At 43.9% G+C, this 24,832-nt stretch overlaps 1 protein-coding gene across 4 annotated transcripts in view; it reads left to right on the top strand.

Moving 5' to 3' along the window:
- WDR17 (WD repeat domain 17) overlaps positions 1-24,832 on the top strand; it is a 78,719-nt gene that overhangs the window by 6,020 nt on the left and 47,867 nt on the right. Inside the window, exons 1-4 of one of the 4 annotated variants that reach the window (XM_036011791.1) lie at positions 85-283; positions 9,184-9,272; positions 17,479-17,607; positions 19,131-19,314. In XM_036011791.1, the coding sequence (XP_035867684.1) occupies positions 9,207-9,272; positions 17,479-17,607; positions 19,131-19,314 (379 nt within the window). In that variant the 5' untranslated portion in view covers positions 85-283; positions 9,184-9,206. Of the gene's footprint in view, positions 1-84; positions 284-9,183; positions 9,277-17,478; positions 17,608-19,130; positions 19,315-24,832 lie in introns of those variants that run through there. The other 3 variants (XM_036011792.1, XM_028526884.2, XM_036011790.1) reach the window with 3 other exon arrangements.

The following is a 24,832-nucleotide window of genomic DNA, read 5'->3' as shown; positions in this document are numbered from 1 at the left end:
TTTGAACTACCGTAGTGACCTTATTCTTTTCTATTCGCACCCTAATCCAGGATTTTAACGTAAGCTTAAGACTGCTTGTTGTGACCTATTTTATAATCCAGGCTCTTAAGAGCGTCGTGGTTTGACAAATGTTGGGGATGCTCAGATAAAGCACATGCCAAGTGCATGAAAGGTACAACTTAAGAATGGTAGAAGTTGAAGCGATGGATCTCGGTCAGTAGGAGATACCAGAGGCTGAGCTGCAAGGTTTTCTGCTCATTCACCTTCACCGTTACTGGATTAAGTAAGTAGCTCTCAAGCTTTTCTGTACATATTAAGCATCTGATTACTGATATTAGAAAGCAGGTTTCCAGACCCCAAGATTCTGACCCACTGGCTTTGGGGTGTGATCCGGGAATCTGTACTTTTAGCCAGTTTCTAAGTTAATTCTCATGCAAGAGACCCGAGAGCCATCCTTTGAGATGCACTGACTTAACGTTTCCATCATCCTTGACAACTATGGTTCTGTGTATCTCAGTGACAACAGTACGGTATAGATCTTTTTAAAACCATATTTATGCACAGACACATTTTAAAATACAGGAACATGACTGCTTACACGCCTTCTCCTGTGATCACAGAAACATTTTCAAATCACTGAATTATAATTGCTCTATATGTTAAGTAAGGTGTTTTATGAATATGCTTATATAGTTCTATCTAGTTTATAAAATTTAAACCTTGTTTATGGCACCCTTTAACTTAATTTTTTAATGTGTGATACATTTTAAATTATAATAATAATTTAAGTCAACGTCCCCCCACCCAGATATCAAGAAACAAATCGTGTCTATTGATTGCCTTTGTAAAATGAGAGATTTAGCAGGCATTTCTTCTTTTCTTCTTTTTCTTAATCTCAGCACTTGGGAAAGAACCTGAGTACTTATAATTGACTTTTATATTTTTGGTCTTCCATTTCAATAATTACTTTTGACACTTGCATTTTTATGGCCATATAACTTAGATAGGCAGATTTCTTTGTTTAATATATTTTTTAAATTCATAAACTTTTATATTAAAGTTGCTTGTTTTGATTAATTTTTCAAAAGCCTGAACTGTTGTTACGCAAGTAAGTTTTAAAGGAAGCTAACGTGGGCCCATTGCCTTCTGCACCCTGTGTTTATGACGGTGTCTCCCTGTTCGTCGTCCCTTCACACGCGGACGCTGTGTTGGCTGCTTGCAGACCAGCGAGATCACAGCGGTTCAGTTTAACGTGGTTAGTGTGCAGCCGGCGGAGCGCTGGAGTTCAGGGCAGTGGGGAGTCACATGACAATCTGAATTTTCCCTATTCGTACGTAGCATGTAAAACACTCTTTTAGGTGCTCTAGAGTTGTAAAAACGTAATGAAACCCATGAATTTGCCTTACTATATCTAGGTATAGGTCTTTTTAAAAAATTCACTTTGCTTGAAACAAGGGTACTACTACCAGGGTTTTAATCAGGGTCTGCCTGGTCACATGTGTGGTTAATATTTTTGCCCACTCTGTGGCTTGCCTTTCATGCTTCATGACGTCTTAATGAACATCAGTCTGTAGTTCTAACGTAGTCCAAAATGGGGGGATTTTGGGGGTCCTGTTTAGTAAATATTTTCCTACTCTGAAAACAAAGCATTCTTACTAGTTTTCTTTTAAAGCTTTAATATGTTACCTTAGATCTTTAGAGTTCCAGTTTCTCTGGTGTTGGTGCTTTTTTGTGGTATGTAAGATTAGGGTTAAGGTAGTTGTATATTTTTTCCACAAGGGTACTCAGTTGACTGGCAAGCAATAATGGAAAGGTCTCTTTTTTCCCCAGTTGCAGCATCCTCGCCATCAAAAGCCGGCGTAGGGCATACGGAGGATCTACACTAGAATCATGTTCTGTACCACCAGTCAGTGTTTGAACCTTTGCACCTCTCCGCACTGCCCGATTATTCCAGTGTTACAGTCAGGGTTGTTAGCGAGCAGTATAGACCTTCAGCTTCACCCTCTTTCTTCAAGAGGGCCCCCACTGTTCTCGGCCGTTTACCTTGCCCTGTGCATCGTAGAATAGCCTGTCAGGTGACACCCAGCACACCACACGTGCTGGGATTTGGGGGGCGGTAGCATCGAGTCCGTAGACTTCGGAACTCAGAGGACCCACCAGGGATGCGGCTCCGGCCGGCGTCCACTGTGGCTCGTCACGGCCGTCATTCATTCTGCGACGGCGTGTTGTGGGCCCCGCAGTGCGTAACCCCGATCGGGCCCCTCTCAGCCCCTTCAGCTTGTTCTGGAAGGCTTCAGGCTTCGCTCTTTTCGTGTTAAGAGACGATTTATTCTCTGTGTCCGTCTTTCCCACCTGCTTGTTCCTGACACTGTCTCTGAAGACACTTGTGGATTAAAAGTACGAGTCCTAGATCTTAAAGAAAAACATAGGTTAATGTATTCTAGAATATGGTGGCTGGGGGTGGTAAGAGGGGCCGGAAACTCAAAGGGGAACGTCCAAAGATGAATGGAAGTGTCCAAATGAAGTTAAAAAAAATCCAGTTATACAATATTGACATGTGGCCAAGTTTATTTGGAGTTTTTCCCTTTCGTTTTGTTGTATTGGAAAGCACCGCTGTGGATTCCTAATGTATAATTCCTTTTTATTAGATGATATGCCAGACAGCAGAAGTGTGCAATTGAATGTTTTGTAGCAGCAAAATTTGCTGGTTAGCATAATCAGCACGAAAGAAACGTCGTCAGCTTCCTAGAAAGCCCCTCCTAGCCTCTGCCTGTGACTGCCTCCTCCTTCCCAAAGACAACTCCCTCACGACCCCCACCAGTGTGGATGGACTTCGCTTGTTTCTAAACGTCTATACGTGGAATCATGGGATGTGGATCGTTTCATGTTTGACTTCCCATCATCGGCACATTTTAGGCTTCCTCCACATTGTGTGAAACTCATTTTAGCTATTGCCTCGTACCCTGGATGTGTGATGGTGCCACCGTTTTCACCTCCAGCTTGGGGGAGTGTGTCCTCGGGCCGATGGGAGTGTCCGCCCCCCTCCGTCTCCCTGTGTGGCAGCCCAGGTCCCCCGTGGATCTGTGTGGGGGTCAGTGGGGAGAGCCGGCACCTCCTCAGACCGTGGCAGGTCTGTGCTATGTTTCAGTCCAGGACTGGAGCCCCAGATGCCTCCCTGCGCCCACCCGCCCCGCTTTTGCTTCTTCTCTTCTGCCTGTGGTTCTGGGGGTCAGGAAGGGGAGTCTCCTGTTCCTTCGAAGAGGAAGATGGGGGTCTCTCTTACCGCTTCCCTTGCTCCCGGGCGTTCGGCTGCTGGTTTCCCCTCCCCTGGCAGGGTTTCCCCTCCCCTGGCAGGGGGCAGGGACGTTGCTTCAAATGGGAGGAGGGCTCAGAGACACCTACAGAGCTTCTCACCTGTCAGCTTCCCACGTGTCTGAGCCACCAAGGCAGACCCTCTCTGACGCCCCCCGTCTTCCTCCTGCGCCCCCAGCTGAGGCCTGCGGAGGGGATCTTCCACGGGAGTGCCCCCTCAGCTGGCCTCTGGTGGTTCCAAATGGACGCTCTAGTTCACGCGGGCCTCTAGGCATCAGGGGCAGTTGTGGCTGATTGTTTTCTTCCTCTGTCTTATGGAGTCTCCGCTTCCTCCCATTCCCTCCTCTGTGTCTGCATAGAGGGGCTTTTTTACTCTTCAGAATTCCCTTGACTGCGTGCAGCCTGACAATTGAATGTCATCTCCTTTAAGAGAGAGAATTTACTTGTGCTTTTGAAAAGCATTAGTAAAGGAAAAGGGACTCAGGGATGTGGACAACAGGGTGACGATTGTTGGTGTGGGGGGATAAGGGGGCAGAAGGGCACTAAATGGTAATGGAAAAAATACAAGAAAGATTAATTTTTTTAAAAAAAAAGAAAGAAAAGCATGAGCACAGGGAAGGTCACCTGAATGCAATCATTGGATGCACTGATTTGAGGCTGACCCTCGGTCTGTGTAAGGGGTGGTCTATTTCTGCTTCATCCTTGGCCTTGAGACATAGACCCAGGTGGAACATGCCGAAAGGCCACCATTATTGGGTCATCATTTCCCTTGGCAGCGTCTGAACCCCATAGCTCCTCCAGCCCCGTGAGACTTCCAGATGCTGCCCACAGCTTCTCAGGACGTCGGCCTCTGGTTTCACTAGGGCCAATCCTGTGGGGGAGACATCGCATCCCCCGCCCCCACCATTGTCAAAGAAAAAGAGTTTGGCTACATTCTTTGGGCTTCTCTTGGGACGCCCCTTCTTAGAATTCGTCTAAGGTTCCACCTATTTCCGTCCACCTTTCCTAGCTGTCCTCGGTGGGGAACTAGAGTATATAAACTGTGCTTGTCTGCCACTGCTGGAAGCCAGGGTCTTATACATAACAATCTTCTAAAAATAAAGGATCGTTCTGACTATGCGAAGCACCCTTATTAAACTGTGTTATGTGCTCTGTGACTGAGACTCTCTTCTGACACTTCGATGCAGGATTTTAATCTTAATAGGGTGGATGAATCCCCCAGACTGTAGTGATACAATGCTTTTGACAGCTGGCTTCCACTAATCTTGGTGTCTTCAGGGGAGTGTCTATTCATAGTGAGAACAGGCAGACAGGTGAGCCCAGGTGTGTGTCAACCTCTGCAGCCCCTCCAACAGGAGGACCACTCCCACCCCCTGAGTCTCTCTTTCCCAGCCCTGCCCTCTCCTCTAACCCGTCCAGCCCTGGTCCTAGGCAGGTCAGGTGCAGGCACCTGGAAGAGAATGCTTGGGGTGGTGCCATGTATCTTGTAGATTCTGCATCCTGCCCTGTGCGGTTGACCAAGCAATGGCCTGTGCTTACTTGGCCCATTCATTCCAGCTTGCTGGGAAGTTTGTGTAAGTGTCATTGCTGTGTCCCATGGCAATGGGGGTGGGGCCCACTGAGAGGGTAACAGCAGGAAGCACAATAGGTAAGAAGACATCCCGGAAGGGGATGAACCTGGGAGGGGAAAGGGTAGGCTGCAGATGCCAGAATTTCAGAGGACTGAGCCAATATCAAGATCAGGCAAAGCGGGCAGAAGAAGCCCAAGTGCAGAATCAGAGAAGACACGACTGAGACCAGACCAGACAAGATGTGGACAGCAGGCAGGGCGTCTTTTCCCTGTGTTTGGGGTTGTGCACCGGCACGAGCACATGAAAACACCCAGTTTAGGCGGAGAGAGCAGCAATGAACGTTGCGGGATCTGGTACAAACAGGTTCCCATGAAATTACAACCGGAGAGCTTTCAGTACGTTCCGTTCTAGGCCGGGGACTGTGTTTTGATTTTATTAATAGTTCCCGTGTTTATGGCCGGGCGCTGGTGACCGGCAGATACCACCAGCTTCTCGGAACGAGAGCAGGGGCCTCCTTCATTTGCTTAAAATTGCCGCATTGTAACCCTCCTAAGGAAGAATGGAAAGCGTTTCCCGGAAGGGTGAAGGAAAACAACACGGAAACGTTTTGCACCTGTGTGAATGGGTCCTGTGAGATGTGCTGATACAGTTTCCTTTTGTGAAAAGACTCATCTTACGTATTTTTCAGTGATTAATTGTTAAGAAACTTGAAAATAATACAAGATAACTCAGGTTCTTTCTATAAATGAATATCTCTTGCTGTATTTATTTAATTTAAAAAATATCCTGTCCTCTGTAACTCTTCTGCTATAGAACCTAGATTGCTGCAACACTATAAACCCTGTAAATCTTGCTTCATTCCTACAGTCGCTATGCCCCGATGTCCTAATGCAGGGGAAGTAAGGTTACCGGTTCTGTTAACCAGCCTCCATGGAGTGTGTCTGTCTTCCTGACTCAGGACTTCTGGTGCTCAGTGTTATGACTGGCCGTGCATTAGTTAGCTGTCATCGCAAAAACAACTGTTACAAACCACTCCAAATCTCAGCAAAATATAACAATAAGCAGGCATTGTGCTCACAGGTGTGATGCTAGGGTTTTCCTGACGGGTTTGGCTTAGCCGCGGGGTTCTGCTCCTCGCTGGAGGTCTAGGTCATGTCCAGGCCGCTCTGAGGCTGTGTCTGGCGTCCCTCCCCCACCAGACAGGCGGCCGTGGTGCATTCCTCTCACGCTGGTGGCAGAGACGCGAGGGTGGGGACAGAAGCCAGCCGAGTGCTGGGGCTTGCACACTCTGACTCCTGCCCACGTGCCACGAGGCAAAACAAGTCGTGTGGCGAGTCCAGGGGCAACAGGCTGCCCCGATGAGATCACGACACGCATTCAGATGCAAAGACGGAGAAAAGGTCAGGGCCAGCCATCAGACCACGTCTGGTGATTCTTGCCTGCAGCAAGTTTTCTGGCATCGTGAAACAGCTTACTTTATTATCTCCATTTCTTTATCATGATGGCATTTAGCCTTTGATGATGGTCATTTCCATCTGTCACTGACCTTAACAGGGGAAGATGTGGAACAGGTGCCACCGTGACTCTGTCCTTCCTGTCTCGGGTACTGCTGCATGATGGGGACATGCTCCCTCCTGGGGGCAGCTCAGGGTGCACGCTCTGCACCGCAGTCAGGTCTAACCAGTGGAGCAGGTGCGGGAATTAGACACCATCGGCCGCTCTCACGCTAAGTGAACCAGATCCTGTTCACTCTGAGTTCATCAAAGTACCTGCAGTGCAATAAGGAATGGGCCTTTCTATGCAAGATAGAGATGGCATCATGTGAACTATCTTGCTTTTCTTAACTCTGGCAGATATGGTAATGTGCTCATGGAAAATTATCAGGAGGTAAGACATAAGACTTAATGCGTGCCTTGGTTACACTAGTATACCAAGTGCATACTTGATGTCTGGGGTGATTATAAAATAATTTTACCAATTCAAGTTCACATTTTTGTTTACTCTTTTAATGAAACAGTTTATTAAATGATTTGGCAGCCATTTCCCCCCAAGAAAGCGAACAGAGGCCCCACCTCCCTGGTTGGAGAGCACGTCACCTGTCGCTTGGATCTTCCTCCTTTCCAGGGCTCCATGCTGTGCGCCTTCAGTTCCTGTGAGCTGCCCAGGTGACAGGCCCTTCTCACACCCAGGTGTTCGTCCACTCAGTCGGCACACACTTTGCATCTCCTATGCAAATCTGGTCCTTTGCCCTGGGGAGCTCACCACTTACGTCCACACAAATACTCACTATCCAGAGCAAACAAACACAAGTATAAAGGCAAGCCAATGAGGGATTGGAGGCATTCGAGAAGGGCCTCAAGGAAGAGGGATATTTAAGCTGGGTCTTGAAAGAGCTTGTGAGTCACAGAAAAAGGGGGAAGGGAAGGGCAGTTCAGGGAAAAGCATTTGGAAACTTCAAGGTGTAAAGTCGCAACCGTCTAGAGCATGCTGAGGAACTGTCGTGCCAGTAGGGAGACTAGTAAAGAAACTCTTTCATTAGTTTACACAGGACACAAGGGGTTTCACTAAAGTAGTGGCGTTGGGGGTGGAGAGAAGGGCCTCTTGAAGACACGTGTGGAAAAGTAGTTTGATAAGACCTGGTGCTGAGGGGGAGGGGGAGCGGGAGGGGAAGGGGAGGAGAGACTCGAAGAAGACTTGGTGCTTGTACCTGGAGCTCCCGCCTGGGGTGTGATGCTGGTGTGCAGGAGTGGGGGCTGCAGGGGAGGTGCAGAATGTTTGGGAGGGGAGGGAGGGGGGAGCTGCCTGAAAGGGCCTCACCCACAGTCACACTGAGATTCCCTGGTGAGCGGCTGAGGGCCCAGAGGTGGGTCGGTGGTAGGGAATGGGAGGTGGGAGCTTGGTGTGGGTGACGTCGGCCAGGCGTATCAGAAGCCAGACTGGAACCCCGGAGGTGGTGGCACGGCAGTGAGTGTGGGGCAGCTGCTCGGTGTAGGGCCAGGTGGGGTAAGAAGGCTCGGTGCAGGACACACACAGAGTTGTAGGGCAACACAAGATAAGCAGCAGATAAGAGAGACAGCAATGGGTGGGGGGCAAACACAGAGGGAGGGGCAAAGCAGGACAGTCACATAGTCAGGGACAGAGGGCTCCAGGGGAGCTCCGAGGGCAGGACAGAAGGCGTGCTCCAGATTCAGTGAAGTCACCAAGATGGAGACAAGTGAAGCAAGAGGCTCCTCCATCCGGGAACTGTCCCTGGCAGGCTGTGAGCAGATGTTGCTGAAAACACTCCCAGAGAAAAGGAGGCAGTCTGAGGAACAGTGCCGCGTTCCATCTGAGACACATTTTTTTAGAACAACCATAAGGCTCTTCTCAGTGAGCCCTGGTGACACTTGTATGTCATACAAGTGTACCTGTGTCAGAACAAAGGCTGTCTTGCTTTGGGGGCATGAAAAATGAAATGTTCAAAGTACTCAAATTGTTTGTTCGTTTTTTTTGCTTTCCACACCACTCTGTCCTTCTTCCTTTCCTTCCATCACTTTTTTTCTTCACTGAGGTGTAAGGTTGTGATGAATTTGAAAAGATCTCTCAGAACCTGTTACACGTTGGGTGATGCCCCTGAACTTCAGAGAGGATATTCTGAAGCTCAGACAGTCTACTGGTATACCAGGAAATCTCTTGTTTTGCATGGCTAGAACATTCTCCTAGAAGTGAGTAAAACTAAAGTGAAATCAAATTATGTGATTCTGATTCTCTGCTGAGTGTATGAGCACTCCATTCAGTCACGTAGTGTCCATACATGTCTGGAGACACGAAGGTTAGTAACTGGCTGAGCCGGAAGCAAATAGGAGTGTGGGCTTCACCAGCGTTTCCCCTGGACGCTTTCTTCCAGTCGTCCATCCGGTTCCTAAGGTTGTAGGTGAACCCGATTTTCTGCTTCTTGTGTTGGTTTTGTTTTCCTGGATTCCTTATTGCTAATGCGGTGACTTCTAGAAACTTGCCTGCTTCTGGCAAAACTTAACTCTAAGATGTTTTTTGGAATAAAAACTGAAAACCAAATATACCGTTTGATATAGCATTCTCTGGTATCATACAGTAACATCATGATTGTTTTATTTATTGTTTCTTAGTTGAACATAGGCCTCCGTTTTCTGGTTGAGCATGGTTTTTACAGGTACGGTTATTTGTAAATGACGAAACTGTTTCAGCTGAAATGTGTGTGCAAGTCCAGCTGCTTGTCCTGAGCAACCTTTCTCAGGGCAGGTGGGTAAAGCTGCCTGGCTGAAACACGTTGTTGTTACTTCAGGTGCCGAGAAGTAGAAACACCGTATGGCTTGGATGACTTACATGTCACATTGGTTTGAGCAAGATGATTGGTATGAAGGACTACAAAGAGTAAGCTACATTTATGTTGTAATTACAATTTTGTGTGTGTTTTTTTTTCTATTTTACTTTTCATGCGGTTTTATTACTCTGTCATTTATACTGGGGACATTTTTGCATTGCAAGATTCTGAGTGTAAATAAGATACTTATTTGATAGATTTAAGAGCAGAGGTAAGAAGGTAGTACATACAAATAATTGTAACTATACATTAAAGAAAAGGCATCTTTTTCTGTCCTAGTTTTAGATGAATTTGTAGTGTTTCCAGATTGTTTTAGGCTTTAAATACAGGGTGGGCAAAAGTAGGTTTACACAAAACAGAGTTTATTCTTGTATTAATATTTCTTAATTATTGTATTATTTTCCACATGAACAACTGTAAACCTGTGTTTGCCCCAGCCTTTATAAGCTGAACTTCCTCCTAATGAGATTAATATATAAAATAGCAATAATTTCAATGAGGTCATTTGACATAAAGAAAAACATTTAATGAAATAGATGTGTATAATAATACATTTAAAACTTTCCTAAAGAAGAATGCCATGTTAGAGTTGATAAATTGCTAGGCAATTAATTATGTTTCAAAAGGATTTGCACTGTTACTATGGCAACTTCTGCATGGTATTTTGAAAAGCTCTTCTGACCTATCATTGCCACGGTACAAAAGTACTATTTGAAAATGCACCTTATCAGAATGTATTTAGTTTAGAATAACATATGATTTCTCTTTGACTATTTTTACCTTTTTAATGGACAGTTTTCTAAATTATTTAAATGAAGGTTAAATGATGGATTTTTTCATTAATGAGTGGGCCAAAAGAGCCAGGGACTCTGCGAAGTTTCACCCACTTTTCCCGGTGTCGTTGCGGGGGCGGGGTGTGCTACTAAAGATACACAGTGCTGGGTTTGTCTTTTTCCTTGCCTCTTCAGGTTTCCGTTCTAATCACGTTCACCAAAGATACGTTCTCAGTATTCTAGTTCTCTTTAACTATTTCCTTTCTTAGAGCTACTTTTTAAAAAAGATTTTATTTATTTACTTTTAGAGAAAGGGGAAGGGAGGGAGGGAGGGAGGGGAAGAAACATGGATGTGCGAGAGAGACATCCGTCCGTGTGTCCCTGGCGCGCCCCCGCCCGGGCCCGGCCCGCAACCCAGGCGTGTGGCTGTTCAGCTGTAAACTCTCAGCTGTGTAAGGCCTCTTGCCTCTGCTTCAGATTCTTTTTCCCCTCAGCTGGGAATCACGCTGGTCAACAGCTCTGAAGCCCATTAATTTCTAACTCTGGAGAAAACCCCTGTCATACTGTGAATCCTAAATCACTCTGCAGGGACAGGGGGGGGAATTGGTGGGTAGCTCTCTGTCCTGAATTCCATTCTTACCCATGAATGATGACATGTGTCAGCTTCTGGGTTGACCAGCAGCACCCCAGCCCCACTGGACACACAGGCACCCGCACTGCAGCGTCAGCCTCCCGTGTGTCACGTGCGTGCGCATCGTAAATGGACTAATTTCTGATGTCGAAACAGGGAGCTTTGTTTCCGGTGCAGCCCGTGTACTCCTCGGTGCGAGGGGCAGGGGTGACAGTGTAATTTGGGGGAGGAGGGGTGACTGATTCTAGAAAACTGCTTTTTTTTTTTTACTAAAGTTATGTGTTTCTTTATACTGACTTTGGGGAAGCTCATAGAAATTATGAGATTCACAATCCTTCACTCCACCATAACTCCAGTCTGCCCCTCATTAATACCGTTGGCCTCGATAAATTAATTCCTGGTTGTGAGGCATTTTATCCCAAGCTATTCTAGACATAATTTGACCCTCAAATCACCATACTGTCTTCGTGAGTTTGAGCTCCTCTGGCTCAAGTTTTGATCAGTTCTTATACAGGCTTAGATGGGAAAGACAGATTCTATTCTAGACAATGAAATTTGGCACATGAATATTGACTTTAATTTTCTCTAAAAATCCAGCTTATTATTTTTCAGATCATGTGTATGTGCATATGTACCTATATATCAGATTTCAGCATTGTGAACTTTTCAGTAGATTACTTGTTAAATGTTTGCAGAGAGAGGCAGAGATAAGATGGATTTTTGAGTTGAACATTGTAGTTTGGACATGTTGTGTTTGAAAAGTCACATGTGGTCGTGAGTTTGATCTTTCGAGCACTCAGTTGGCCTTGATACATTGATATAATGAGTGTTTGTGGAATATATATTTCTACAGACACAGAGACACATTCTGTCAACTGGATTTTAGCTTAGTTTTATAATTTCATTTTCGACAGTGTTATAACACGTTTTAAATTTTATTATGATCATTTCATATAATGTTCTTGCATTTTCACAAGTGAGCACTCATACTATACACATCGAATGAAAATACACTCATCACTTTTTAAAATATTTTATACACTTACTGTGCAAAGCATCCTCACTCTAATTATGAGAGTGTGTGTGTGTGAGTGATGGAAACTAAAAATTGTATGTAGGCTAGAAAAACAAAAACAGTCTTGCAAGGGCAGCAGTGGCAGGCTGCTGACGCTCGGTGGCGTGTGGGGTGACAGAGGCCAGGCCTTCTCCCTGAGCCCCGTGTCCGCCTGTGTTGCTCTGTGGCCTACACTGTCCGGTGCTTCCTCTCCAAGGCACATGTGTTGTTTCTGGGCCAGAAAGGGCTGTATTCTGGAGCGACAAGTGTTTGGAATGGACGCAGAATTTCTTAAGTTGTTCACAGGGAAAATAAGGAAACATATTATAAAGATAAAAAAAGGATGTATAACATTTATGTGAACTCTAGAATTGCCCAAGTTAAAAAGCTACTTAACTATATATATGTGACATTTTATAAGATTAATATTTAAATTGCAAAGATTTTGAAGTGGACCACATCTGGACATCTTCCACTTTCAGTAATGCAGAAGCATCGACTGTGTAACAATTCAGGCTGACCACACAGATAACAAAAGCTCCTGGACATTTCTCTTTATTTCCTCAGCAACTCTAGGTACCACTTAATAAAGGCTACATAGTATTATGTACATACATTTATCTTATGATACTCTTTAAGTTTCAAATACTACCAGTCTAAATAATTCAGATTTATAAATGCAGTAGTATACATATATTTAATAACAGATGATTTTTAAATATTTCTTCAAAATGTTAGATTTTTTAAAAATAAAATGCCATGTTGTTTCACCCTATTTATTATTTTAATGGCTGGTGTGGACAAATCATTCAGCTCTGAATTTAAGTTGTGGGATGTAATATTTATGGAAGCTGGACTTCTGGCCAAGATGGAGGCTTAGGTAGGCACACTGTGCTTTCTCACACAACCAAAAGAAGGACAAAAACACATGTAAAAACAAAAGACAACCAGAACTAATAGAATACCAACCTGTATGGAAGTCCAACAACCAAGGAGCTAAGGAAGAAACATTCATCCAGACTGGTGGGAGGGGCGGAGATGGGCAGCCGAATGGAGAGGACTCAGTGAAAGGCAGCAGCTGGAGGACCGTGGAGGTCCCACATTCACATGCAGGTAAACCAGGAGGAACAACTGGGGAGCAAGACAGACCATGCAACCCAGGGTTCCAGTGCAGGGAAGTAAAACCTCAAAACCTCTGACTAAAACCACCTGTGGGGAAATCAGCAGCGGGAGAAACTCCCAGCCTCACAGGAGAGTCCATGGGAGAGACCTGCAGGGTCCTAGAACATATACAAACCCACCCACCTGGAAATCAGCACCAGAAGGACCCAATTTGCATATGGGTAGTGAGAGAAGTGACTGAAAGCCAGCAGAAAGCTGAGCAAGTGGCACTGCTCCCTCTTAGACCCATCCCTCACAGACAGCATCACAGCACAGCCATACGGGTTGCCCCACCCTGGCAGATACCTAAGGGTCTGCCCCATACTATGTAAGAGGTGAGCTAAAACAAAAAAAAAATATGGCCCAAATGAAGGAACAGATCAAAGCTACAGAAAAAATACAACTAAGTGATGAAGAGATAGCCAACCTATCAGATGCAGAGTTCAAAACACTGGTCATCAGGATACTCACAGAATTGGCTGAATATGGTTGCAAACTAGAGGAAATAGTGAAGGCTATGAAAAGTGAAATAAAGGAAAATGTACAGGGAACCAACAGTGATGGGAAGGAAACTGGGACTCAAATCAATGGTTTGAACCAGAAGGAAGAAACAAGAATTCAAAAAAATGAGGAGAGTCTTAGGAACCTCCAGGACATCTTTAAATGTTGCAGCATCCAAATCATAGCAGTCCAGAAGGAGAAAAGAAAGAGCAAGAAATCGAAAACTTCTCTGAACAAATAATGAAGGAGAACTTCCCCAATCTGGCAAAGCATATAGACTTTCAGGAAGTCCAGGAAGCTCAGAGAGTCCCAAAGAAGTTGGACCCAAGGAGGAACACAACAAGGCACATAATAATTACATTAGCCAAGATTAAAGATAAGGGAAGAATTTTAAAGGCAGCAAGAGGAAAGGAGAGAGTTACCTACAAAGGAATTCCCATTAGACTAGCAGCTGATTTCTCAAAAAAAAACAAAACAAAACAAAACAAAAAATCCTTGCTGGCAAGAAGGGGCTGGAAAGCAGTATGCAAAGTCATGAAAGGCAAGGACATCCATCCCAGATTGCTCTATCCAGCAAAGCTATCATTTAGAATGGAAGGGCAGATAAAGTGCTTCCCAGGTGAGGTCAAGTTAAAGGAGTTCATCATCACCCAGCCCTAATTTTATGAAATGTTAAAGGGGCTTGTCTAAGAAAAGGAAGATCAAAAATATGAACAGTAAAATGAACTCACATTTATTAACAACTGAACCTAAACAAACAAACAAACAAACAAACACAAACTAAGCTAACAACTAGAAAAGGAACAGAATCACAGAAATGGAGATCACATGGAGGGTTATCAGCAGTGGAATGAGAGAGGGAGAGAGGGGAAAAGGTACAGAGAATAAGTAGCATAAATGGTAGGTACAAAATAGACAGGGGGAGGTTAAGAACAGTATAGGAAATGTAGAATCCAAAGAACTTATATGTAAGATCCATGGACATGAAGTAAAGGGGGGGGATACGGGTGGGAGGGGGTGTGCAGGGAAGAGGGGAATAAAAGGGGGGAAATGAGACAAAGGTAATAGTAAAATCAATACAATATATTTTTAAAAAAGACTTATGAGAGCTGGTCAAGAACAAGGGCAGAGCAAATGATATGATAAAATTGAAATGTTTATGTTATCTGAATATGAAAAATAAAAAGTAGGAAATCAAAATACACTGATAGTTAAAGTAAAAATGTTGACATGGATTTCAAAATAATGTATTGGTTTTTAATAAATAAAAATCAGTAGCAGGACGTCCGGGTTCCAGTCTGGTGTGTGTGGAGCGTAGGAGTCTTCCCTCTGGCCTGAAACAACGAAAAGCTTAGTGAACGGGTCTTAGATCTGTGACAGACACGATGAGGTCACGGGGCAGACTGCTGCCCCAAAGCAAAGAGGCAGGTGCAGAGAATTGGGGCGTGCTGGAGTGGAAACCCACCTACAGGGGCCATGGTGGGCGCTGGGGCAGCAGGCAGTGGGTGGAGAGGTGAAGATTCCGGGGAGACTGCCCTGCTTCTGTGAGTCTGACCTCCAGGACCCCGAGGGTCCTCACTTGAATATCAGAGAAAATCCCTTAATGCTTCTGGCCGGGGGGAGGAAAAGGAACCAATCTGAAACATCCTGGAGCATTTGCTTCTCCTTAACAAGGCTGCCCTGGGGAGACCTTAACCTGGTGGGGTTAGAGCAGAGCCTGATGTCCCCGGGCGAAGGAACATACCCAGCTCCAGCCCCTTCGGGCCACTGTCTCACCTACGGGAGGAACCTTCTAGAATCATTGGTGTGGTTCACCTTCCACAGGCACAGGCTCACCGAAGGTCAGAGACCTAATCAGAGGACGAAGACCGTGTGCCCTCCTCCCGTACCTCACCACCACCCAGTACATGTTCCCCTTGCAACACAAAGTTGCACGGCATGCTAAAAGACACACGGCACAGTTTGCCAAAGAGATGAGCAAGCTTCAGAACTGCAGTGACATATGGCAGGGATGTTGGAATTATAAATTAAGAACTATGATTAACAGACAACATGCAAGAACAGATGGGTAATATAAGCCAAGAGATGGAAATTCTAAGAAAGAATAAAAGAAAAAAAAATGAACGACCAGAAACACTGTAACAGAAATGAAGAATGCTGTTTGTGAGGTGGTTCCTAGACTGGGCCTGGCTGAGGAAAGACTCTCTGAGCCTGAGAAAGTGACGATAGAAACTTCCAAAACAAAGCAACGGAAAAAAGAAGGAAAAACAAAATAACAGAACATCCAAGAACTGTGTCGCATCTACAAAAAGTATAGCATATGCATAACAAAAATAACAGAAGAAAGACAAAAAACAGAAGCAATCATTGAAACAACAATTATTAGAATTTCCCCCAAACAATATCAGACAGCAAACAACAGATCCAAAAAGCTTAGGGAACACCAAACAGGGTAAATACCAAAGAAACTCCACCTGGGCAAATCGTATTTAAACTGCAGAAAATAAAAGGCGAGGAGGAATCTTGAAAGAAGCCAAAGGAAATAAACACTCCACCTGCAGAAGAGAAAGGACAAGAATTACATTCGACTTCTCAGAAACCATGTAAACAAGAAGAGAGTGGAATGAAACATTTGGAGTGCTGAGCGAAATGAAACAACCACCAGGGACTATTTGTACCCTGCTAAATTATCCTTAGAAAGTGAAGGGGAAACGCAGGCTTTCTCACACAAACAGAAAATTTAACCATTTGTTGCCAGTAGACCTGTCTTTCAAGCAATGTGGTAAGTTCTCCAGAATGAAGGAAAATGATACAACAGGTCAGAAACCCAGATCTACATAAACAAAGGAGGAGTATCAGAAAATTAATAAGTAATGGTAAAATTAGAATTTTTATTCTTAATCTTAATTGATGTAATAAAAACAGGCTTTTTTCAAAATGAAACTAACAGTATATTGATTTTGTATGCTCATGTGTACACACACACGCATGTATACGTGCTCTGTATGCTTCTGTATAACAGACGTGAATGGCAGCAATGATGCAGGGGTGGGACGGAGGAATTGGGGATGCTTTGTCATTATACGTTACTGACAATACTTGAGCAGGGGCATCGTGTCATTTGAAAATAGACTTGGATTCGTTGCAGATGTGTATAGCAAATTCTAGGACAACCACTAAAACATTTTTTACATGGGGTGTAGTTGACATGCTAAGGAGAAAATGAAACCTATGACGTGCTCCATTGAAACCCCAAAGGAAGGAAAAGGGAGGGAGGCGGGAACAGGAAGGAAGGCCAGGGCAGCAAACGGAAGCAGCGAAAACACGGCAGGTGTGGCATCTGACTGTGGCAGTAGTGACCTCAAGGCCAACGGTCTAAACACAGCTGATAAAGGCAGAAATTGTCGGAGTGAGTCGAAAAACAAGACTCAGCTCTATGTTGTTTACAAGAAACGCATGACATACAGAGACATGTAGGGAAAAGTGAAGGGATTAAACTAAAATAAGACCAAGCAGAACAAAAACCCCTCAGATCACAGCATGGTGATGATCAGAGGGAGAAAGGGGTCGGAGGGAGGGTAGAAGAGGATGCGGGGGGATAAATGGTGGTGGAGGAGACTTGGGGTGGCAAACACACCGTACAGTGTACAGATGCTGTGTTATAGAATTGTGTATCTAAAACCTACATAATTTTGTTACCCAAAGTCACTCCAATACATTCAACAAAAAATAAAAAATGTCTGCCCCCCCCCCCAAAAAAGAGGAAAGAGACACAGAAAGACGCACCAGAAAGACACACCAGGCAAACACTGATCAAAGAACAGGGCTGTGCTTCTGCTCGTCTCACACAGAGCGGACCTCAGCGCGAGGGGAGCTCTCCGCGAGAACCCCGTCTCCCCGGCTTGCAGCCCCCTGCTTCCCCAGTCCAAGCTGCCTGCCCGTCTGTCCGTAGACACTTCAGACTAAACCCCTACTCTTGGGCAGCGTGAGCAAGTCCACATGGAGACCAATGACAGTAACAGGGTACTTTTTCGGGGCATAAAGAGGAGGAGTGAAGATGACAGATGTAAAACGACGAAGAGGAGGTTCACCGCGTGACGTCAACGACTGATGTTCCTCCGCACTTGTGTCCCAAGACAGGCATGTCGCGGGTGCGGCAGGTGGGGCTGCTGGCCGCCGGCTGTCAGCCGTGGAACAAGGACGTGTGCGCGGCCGGCGAGGGCAGGTTCGCCTACTGCGCCACCCTGGCCGTCTACATTTACCAGGTAACCTCGCTGCCTCGGGGGCGTGCGTGTCTAGTTAGTAATTATTTTTAAAGATTTTATTTATTTATTTTTAGAGAGGGAAGGGAGGGAGAAAGAGAGAGAAACATCAATGTGTGGTTGCTGGGGGTTATGGCCTGCAACCCAGGAATGTAGCCTGACTGGGAATCGAACTTGCGAAACTTCGGTTCGCAGCCGGCGCTCAATCCACTGAGCTAGCCAGCCAGGGCTTAATTAGTAATTATTTTTAAATCCCTGTCACATGGAAAGCTTAATGATGTAATTTTATTGATACATATTTTATAGTTTGCTGCTGTTTTTGTTACTATATTAGTTTTACAAGTCAAGCTTTTAGAAAATGCTTGTGTCATAGTATTCCCTAATACTTTATGTGCTGTTCATCAAAAAGGTTTTCTTCAAGAAGTAACAGATCCCATTTATGAATGATGAGCAAGTAGTATTTGATTCTTCTGAACTGTATTCCCATATACATAAATGGAATGCATTTGTTCGTTTATTTCGCACATTGTGCAGTAACTACATTTGATAGGAGAAAGTCGTCTCACTTGAGGAATGTGGGTGGTCCATTAGAGATCACTATATTAAAATAGGGCAGATGTAGTAGATGCTGAGGAATTCTCGAGATAAAGGCGGTTGTAACTACTTTGTTCCCCTGTCCTTGCTCTGTCCCATCTCTTCCGTGCTCCCAGTCTACGGAGTCCATGGCCTTCTGAAAGTCCCCACCTGGAGGTACCATTCATGTTTTAAACCCAAGTCTAGTCTCCCCCTTGTGCCTGGGGCAGTGATTCTGTGTCACCAGGGAACTGACCATCTAAACCACAGATCTGAGGGTCGCCTTCGATTCCTCTCTGCTTGCATCCTGTACCCAGGGAACCAAGAGGGATGCTAGTATTTTTCATCTTTTCTTATCTCCCTTATACCCTTCTCCCCTCAACTATTGTAATGTCTCCTAATGCTCCCTTTGCCTGTACTTTGACTCCCTCTAAAGTGTACCTGAGCCTGATCAAACATGTGCGTGCAAATCTAAAATCCTAAAGCCTCATTTGCCCCTGCTGCCCTAGTGTTAACACTCCAATTTCACAGAATGATATCCTTTTGCAGCCTCCCTGTCTCTGGCTCCCTCTCACCTTGAGCTCTGGACTCACCGAGATAACCGCATCTCCCCGAGCATCTCAGGCTCCTCGGTAGCTTGCCTCTGCTTGTGTTGGTTTTCCTGTTTGCCCACACTGCCCGTCAGGAGAGAGTTTGCAAGTCTCAGCTCAAGCCTCGGAGCCCCTTCCCACTGAATTGGGGCGTTTCATCTCCATTCCGTTCCATTTTTTCAGAAAGTTTTATTTTCCAGTTGATCGAATGTACCTGAAAGTAGACCTAAGGCTTGAAATGTGTTCACATGTTGTTACTAGGTGTGCTAATCTTCACGTAGGTAGCTTCTAAAAAGCTGATTAATGGGAAATGTGGGATCTAAGAAGAAGCACTGAAATGATTTATTTATGTTTCTTTTTTAGTTGGACCATCGTTACAATGAATTTAAACTTCACTCCATCATGTCTGAACATAAAAAAACCATCACGGCCATCTCGTGGTGCCCACATCACCCCGACCTGTTCGCCAGCGCCAGCGCCGATAACTTAGTGATTGTTTGGAATGTTGCAGAGCAAAAAGTCATTGCTAAACTCAACAATACAAAAGGTACATTTGTAACTGGGGTAAACTTGTAAATGTTTTTATTTCAATAAACAAAATGTTTTATCTGAATGAGCTCAGGTATTCAAGTAGTCAGACTTCCTAGTGGTAACCTGTGTAAGAAATACAGTTCCCATCATAGCTCACTGTGTGTGTGTGTGTGCGTGTGTGCAAAACTCAAACAAAATGTCCCAACATAATTATACTTAGTACACTGAAATACAGTAAATACCAAATGATTTTGTTAGTGTTTAAATATAACACATAAAGTTTAAGAATACAGGGTGCAGCAAAAGTGGGCTTACAGTTAGTTGTTCAGATTGAAAAACAATACAATAATTAATGAATAATAATGCAAAAATAAGCTGTTTCTAGTACTACAACTGTAAATCTACTTCTGCCCCACCCTTTAAATATTAAAATAATAATTAGAGAATATTTTCTTTTTTAAAATTTTTATTTATTGACTTGAGAGACAGAGACAGACAAGGCATTGCTTTGTTGTTCAAATTATTTATGAATTCATTGGTTGTTCCTTGTATGTGCCCTGACTGGGGTTCAAACTGATAACCTTTACATAAGATTTGCTTAATGAAACTATTGTCCTTGCCTATTTTTCACTCTACTCCAATCTGAGACACACAAGGTCAGTATTCTCTGCATCTTTATGGACTGGTTTCTCCCCTTCATCTTTAATTAGGTCAAGTTGAAAAGCCCCAGTTCACACAGTGTGTCTCAGTGGAGTGAATAATTATCTCTACATTCTTGCTGCCTAGAATGATGCCCCGTAACAATGATGAAGGCCAGTGATCATTATTCTGCATTAAACAGCACCATAATTCAATCCCCTTTTGAGTACCAGGTATAGCTCAACTCTTGGTTATAGTTTTGAAAGCTACTGCTGGGTACCTTTTCCATATTCAGCTTCTTCCCTCAAAACTACTGATGATAGCTTTGAGGTAGAGAATTAAGAAGTGACAATCTCACTATTTTGTTCAAAATTTTTATAGTGTTCTTTTCAGTATGTAGCAACAATGTTGACAATCCATAGGCAATGGTATTGAAATCTTGCTTCCAAAATAACAACAATACATTTTGGAACCTTTGGCTGTGTTCAGTGTATTTAGTTTATTGCTCTTTTCTTGTCTTTTCAAATTTAGGTCACTAGGAATTTTGAAAATACTGGGAAAATATACCAATTTTGTTACGTAAGTTTTATCTTAAAAATATTTCCCAAACAAGGTTAATTTTAACAAGAAAAATGTGAACCTTATTCCCAGTTTCATACATCCTACTTATTTTTACTTGCAACAACCAGTGAACTCAATGTTAGCAATTGGCTGCAATTGGTGAGCAAAATATTTTTAGAAGTCAACTATGTATTCAGTGAGCTTCCATTAATGTAAGTAACAGTTTTCCTTAAGGTTTTCAACACATCAATAAGAAAAAGCCCAATTACTTTTGGTCCAAGCTTTGTGATGTATAGAAGCAATTGGTAAGCCTCAGTCAAGATTTTTCATGTTTCTCTGGTCATGTGTGTTTCTCCACCAACCACAAATCCTACAAGATTTTCCAGTGTTCATTATATTAATAAACAGTGCATTTTCCCAAGCCTTTAAATCTAGCTTTCTGTGAAATGAACCTTAAATAACACGATAAATACTCCTTAACATTCTTTCCATGTTTTATGTGACATAAAGTAAGAATGTTGTGCGATGTCATCATTCTGCTAAAGCTGTCCCACAAAATCTGCGTTGGACCGTAAGTGCATAACAACATATGGTCTATGTGTTATGCTGGAGTGCAGATTAGGCAGCATACTATTGTATCATCACCTGGTTTATCCACTGCTCCGTCATCAGATGCCACAGGCATCACATCCATTTGTGGTGGAAGAGTTCTTCATCCACCCATGTGTGTGCCACACGGAGCTTCCTGTGCCACTGACTATACGAATAAATAAGACTCTTCATTAACATGTGTAGGGTGACTAAATAATTTGGGTAATGATTTTAACCAGGTTTACATATCTTTTCTTTCTCTGAAATTTTCAGACTTATCAATAAGTCCCTCATGCTATTTCTAAATATCTCCTTAATTTGAAGATTGAAAACTTTGATATTTTATTTGCAAAAAGATAATTGTGAACATTTCTAGTCACTCTCATTTTAAATAATCCCCTTGAAATATCTTAAACTTTGTTTTTTTGTTTTTTTCTTTCTGGAATTCAGTAAGCAAAGTACGAGTTTGCATATCAATCAATGTTGTATCAATATCAGAACTTCCACATCCAGCAGTTGAACATGAAACTGTTGTTTTTTACTTCATCACTATTTTTCCTAATCACCAAAAAATCAATTTGAAGGAAATGAGTATTAGTTTGCTTAAATGTAAAAATATTAAAATTGTCACCAACTTGAAAAATGTCCCAATATCCTTACGGGAAAAAAAAAAACTGAGTAATAGTGGATAGTTATATGTCCTACTTATCTCAGAATCTTGCTCAGAGAATTAGGTGAGTTCATATTTACAGAGCCCTTAGAAGTGCTTACAGATACACCAACTCGACAGTCCTATGTTCTGCTGTAGCAACGTGGTCCCTGCTTCCCCTCGCTGCCTTTCTTGAAGTACGCAAACCACCAGCATCCTGGTGGTTTCTTACAGTGTACTATGGTGGTATGATGCATACAGAGTATCTGATCCCTTATTGGGCCAATTCTCCTTCTGTCGATGTGTCCTAAAACTACATCAGCTCTCTTATTGACCTTATTTACACATTCATTCATTCATTCAATAAAACGTAGGGAGTTCCCATTACATGTCAGGCCCTGACCTGGGCATTCAGTTCCCAGTGTCTGCTTCCCGGCCCATTATAGACACAAGGCGATGTTACAGTCAATAAACAGTTTTGTCTCTGTGTCTTCGTTTATAGCGTTCTCTGTCCCTGGGAAGTAGTGCTCATCTCGCGTGTTTAAACTCCACTGCTCCTTCAGGGCATAGCTCAGGCCCCATCTCCCTCCCCAGCCAGTGGCCCAGGGGTGCACCAACCCTTCCCCACCTGGGATCTTCTGGAGAACCTCGTTCGAACCAGCTTCCTGGGTGCTGATTGCACGTGACCCAGTGTGCACCTCCCGTCCATCCGGTGATCTGACGCAGCTGGCAGTGGGTCTGTGCCGGAAGAGCCACCGTCTCCGCCCTGGGGCGTCGGCTTACCCGAACACTGACTTTCTTCAGGGTCTAGCTGATTAAAGTAGCGGTGGGGAGATTTACACTTAGCTTTCGTATTTTGTCTCATGGTTTAAAAGGGACTTTTACATAAAATAGTGTATTTTCTTTTCTTAATTTTAGTCGTGTCTGTTTTATGGATGAGGAAACAGGTTTAGCGAGGTAAAGGGACTTGCTCAGTTCATCTGAGGGAAAGCTAAGATTAGAATCTAAACTCCCAATAAGACATCGATTATAGCATTAATTTCATTTTTATTAAATCCTTATAGTAGCATCTTACTTTGTATACATTTCATCCTTATCTCCCCATTTTCTTTATGCAAGACCTTTTAAAGCAGGACTCGTACCCCTTGCTAACTTCTATACCTAGAATGCTCAGAGCAGGTTGTATACACAAAACCCCAGCAAGAATCAATTGCTTTAGTGAGCATATAGTTTTGGCGGGGGGGGGGGGGAACCTCTGTAAATCCCTTTGAATACATGAAGCCCTATATGGTCACATTAGTGCTGTTCCCTTCATCATGGAAATACCCTACATATGTCCCCAGTGGTCCTACAGATCACTTTTAAAATCCAGTTTCCAAGGTAGACACACTATGCCTCCTCACACAACCAAAAGAAGGACAACAACAACTTTAAAAACAACAAACAACCAGAACTGACAGAAAATCAGATGGTGTGGAAGTCAGACAACCAAGGAGTTAAAGAAGAAATACTCACCCAGACTGGTGGGAGGGGCAGGGATGGGCAGCCAGACAGAGAGGACTCATGGCAAGGTGGTGGCTGGTGGAGCAGGCAGTCCCACATTCGTGTTCGGATAAACCAGGAGGGACAATTGGGGGGAGGGGGCAAGATAGACCATGCAACCCAGGGTTCTAGTACAGGGAAGTAAAGCCTCAAACCTCTGACTGAAAACACCTGTGGGGTTTGAGGTGGCGGGAGAAACTCCCAGCCTCACAGGAGAGTTCGTTGGAGAGACCCACAATGTCCTAGAACACACATAAACCCACCCACGCAGGAATCAGCACCAGAAGGACCCCACTTGCTTGTGGGAAGTGGGGGAAGTGACCGAAAGATGGTGGAAAGCTGAGCAAGTGGCACTGTTCCCTCTCAACCCCTCCCCCATATACAGCATCACAGCACAGCCACACGGGTTGCCCCACCCTGGCGGATACCTAAGGCTCCACCCCTTACTATGTAATAGATGTGCTGAGACAAAAAAATATGGCCCAAATGAAAGAAAAGATCAAAGCTACAGGAAAAACACAACTAAGTGATGAAGAGATAGCCAACCTGTCAGATGCAGAGTTCAAAACACTGGTCATCAGGATACTCACAGAATTGGTTGAATATGGTTGCAAACTAGAGGAAACAGTGAAGGCTATGAAAAGTGAAATAAAAGAAAATGTACAGGGAGCCAACAGTGATGGGAAGGAAACTGGGACTCAATCAATGGTTTGGACCAGAAGGAAGAAACAAGAATTCAAAAAAATGAGGAGAGGCTTAGGAACCTCCAGGACATCTTTAAATGTTCCAACATCAGACTCATAGGAGTGCCAGAAGGAGAAGAAAAAGAGCAAGAAATTGAAAACTTCTTTGAAAACATAATGAAGGAGAACTTCTCCAATCTGGCAAAGGAAATAGACTTTCAGGAAGCCCAGGAAGCTCAGAGAGTCCCAAAGAAGTTGGACCCAAGGAGGAACACACCAAGGCACATTATAATTACATTGCCCAAGATTAAAGATAAGGAGAGAATCCTAAAGACAGCAAGAGAAAAGGAAACAGTTGCCTACAAAGGAGTTCCCATAAGACTGTCAGCTGATTTCTCAAAAGTAACATTGTAGGCAAGCAGGGGCTGGAAAGAAGTATTCCAAGTCATGAAAGGCAAGGACCTACATCCAAGATTGCTCTATCCAGCAAAGCTATCATTTAGAATGGAAGGGCAGATAAAGTGCTTCCCAGATAAGGTCAAGTTAAGGGAGTTCATCATCACCAAACCCTTATTATATGAAATATTAAAGGGGCTTATCTAAGAAAAAGAAGATCAAAACTATGACCAGTAAAACAAACTCACAGCTATTAACAACCAAACCTAAAAAACAAACAAACAAAAGCAAACTAAGCAAACAACTAGAACAGGAACAGAACCACAGAAATGGAGATCACATGGAGGCTTATCAGCGGGGGAGTGGGAAGGCAAGAGAGGGGAAAAGGTACAGAGAATAAGTAGTATAAGTAATAGGTAGAAAATAGACAGGGGGAGGTTAAGAATAGTATAGGCAACGTAGAAGCCAAAGAA

The sequence above is a fragment of the Phyllostomus discolor genome, chromosome 11 (assembly GCF_004126475.2).
Source record: "Phyllostomus discolor isolate MPI-MPIP mPhyDis1 chromosome 11, mPhyDis1.pri.v3, whole genome shotgun sequence".
In the NCBI taxonomy this organism is placed as follows: domain Eukaryota; kingdom Metazoa; phylum Chordata; class Mammalia; order Chiroptera; family Phyllostomidae; genus Phyllostomus; species Phyllostomus discolor.
The sequence above is the reverse complement of the archived record's forward strand: the minus strand, read 5'-3'. Positions and strand labels throughout refer to the sequence as shown.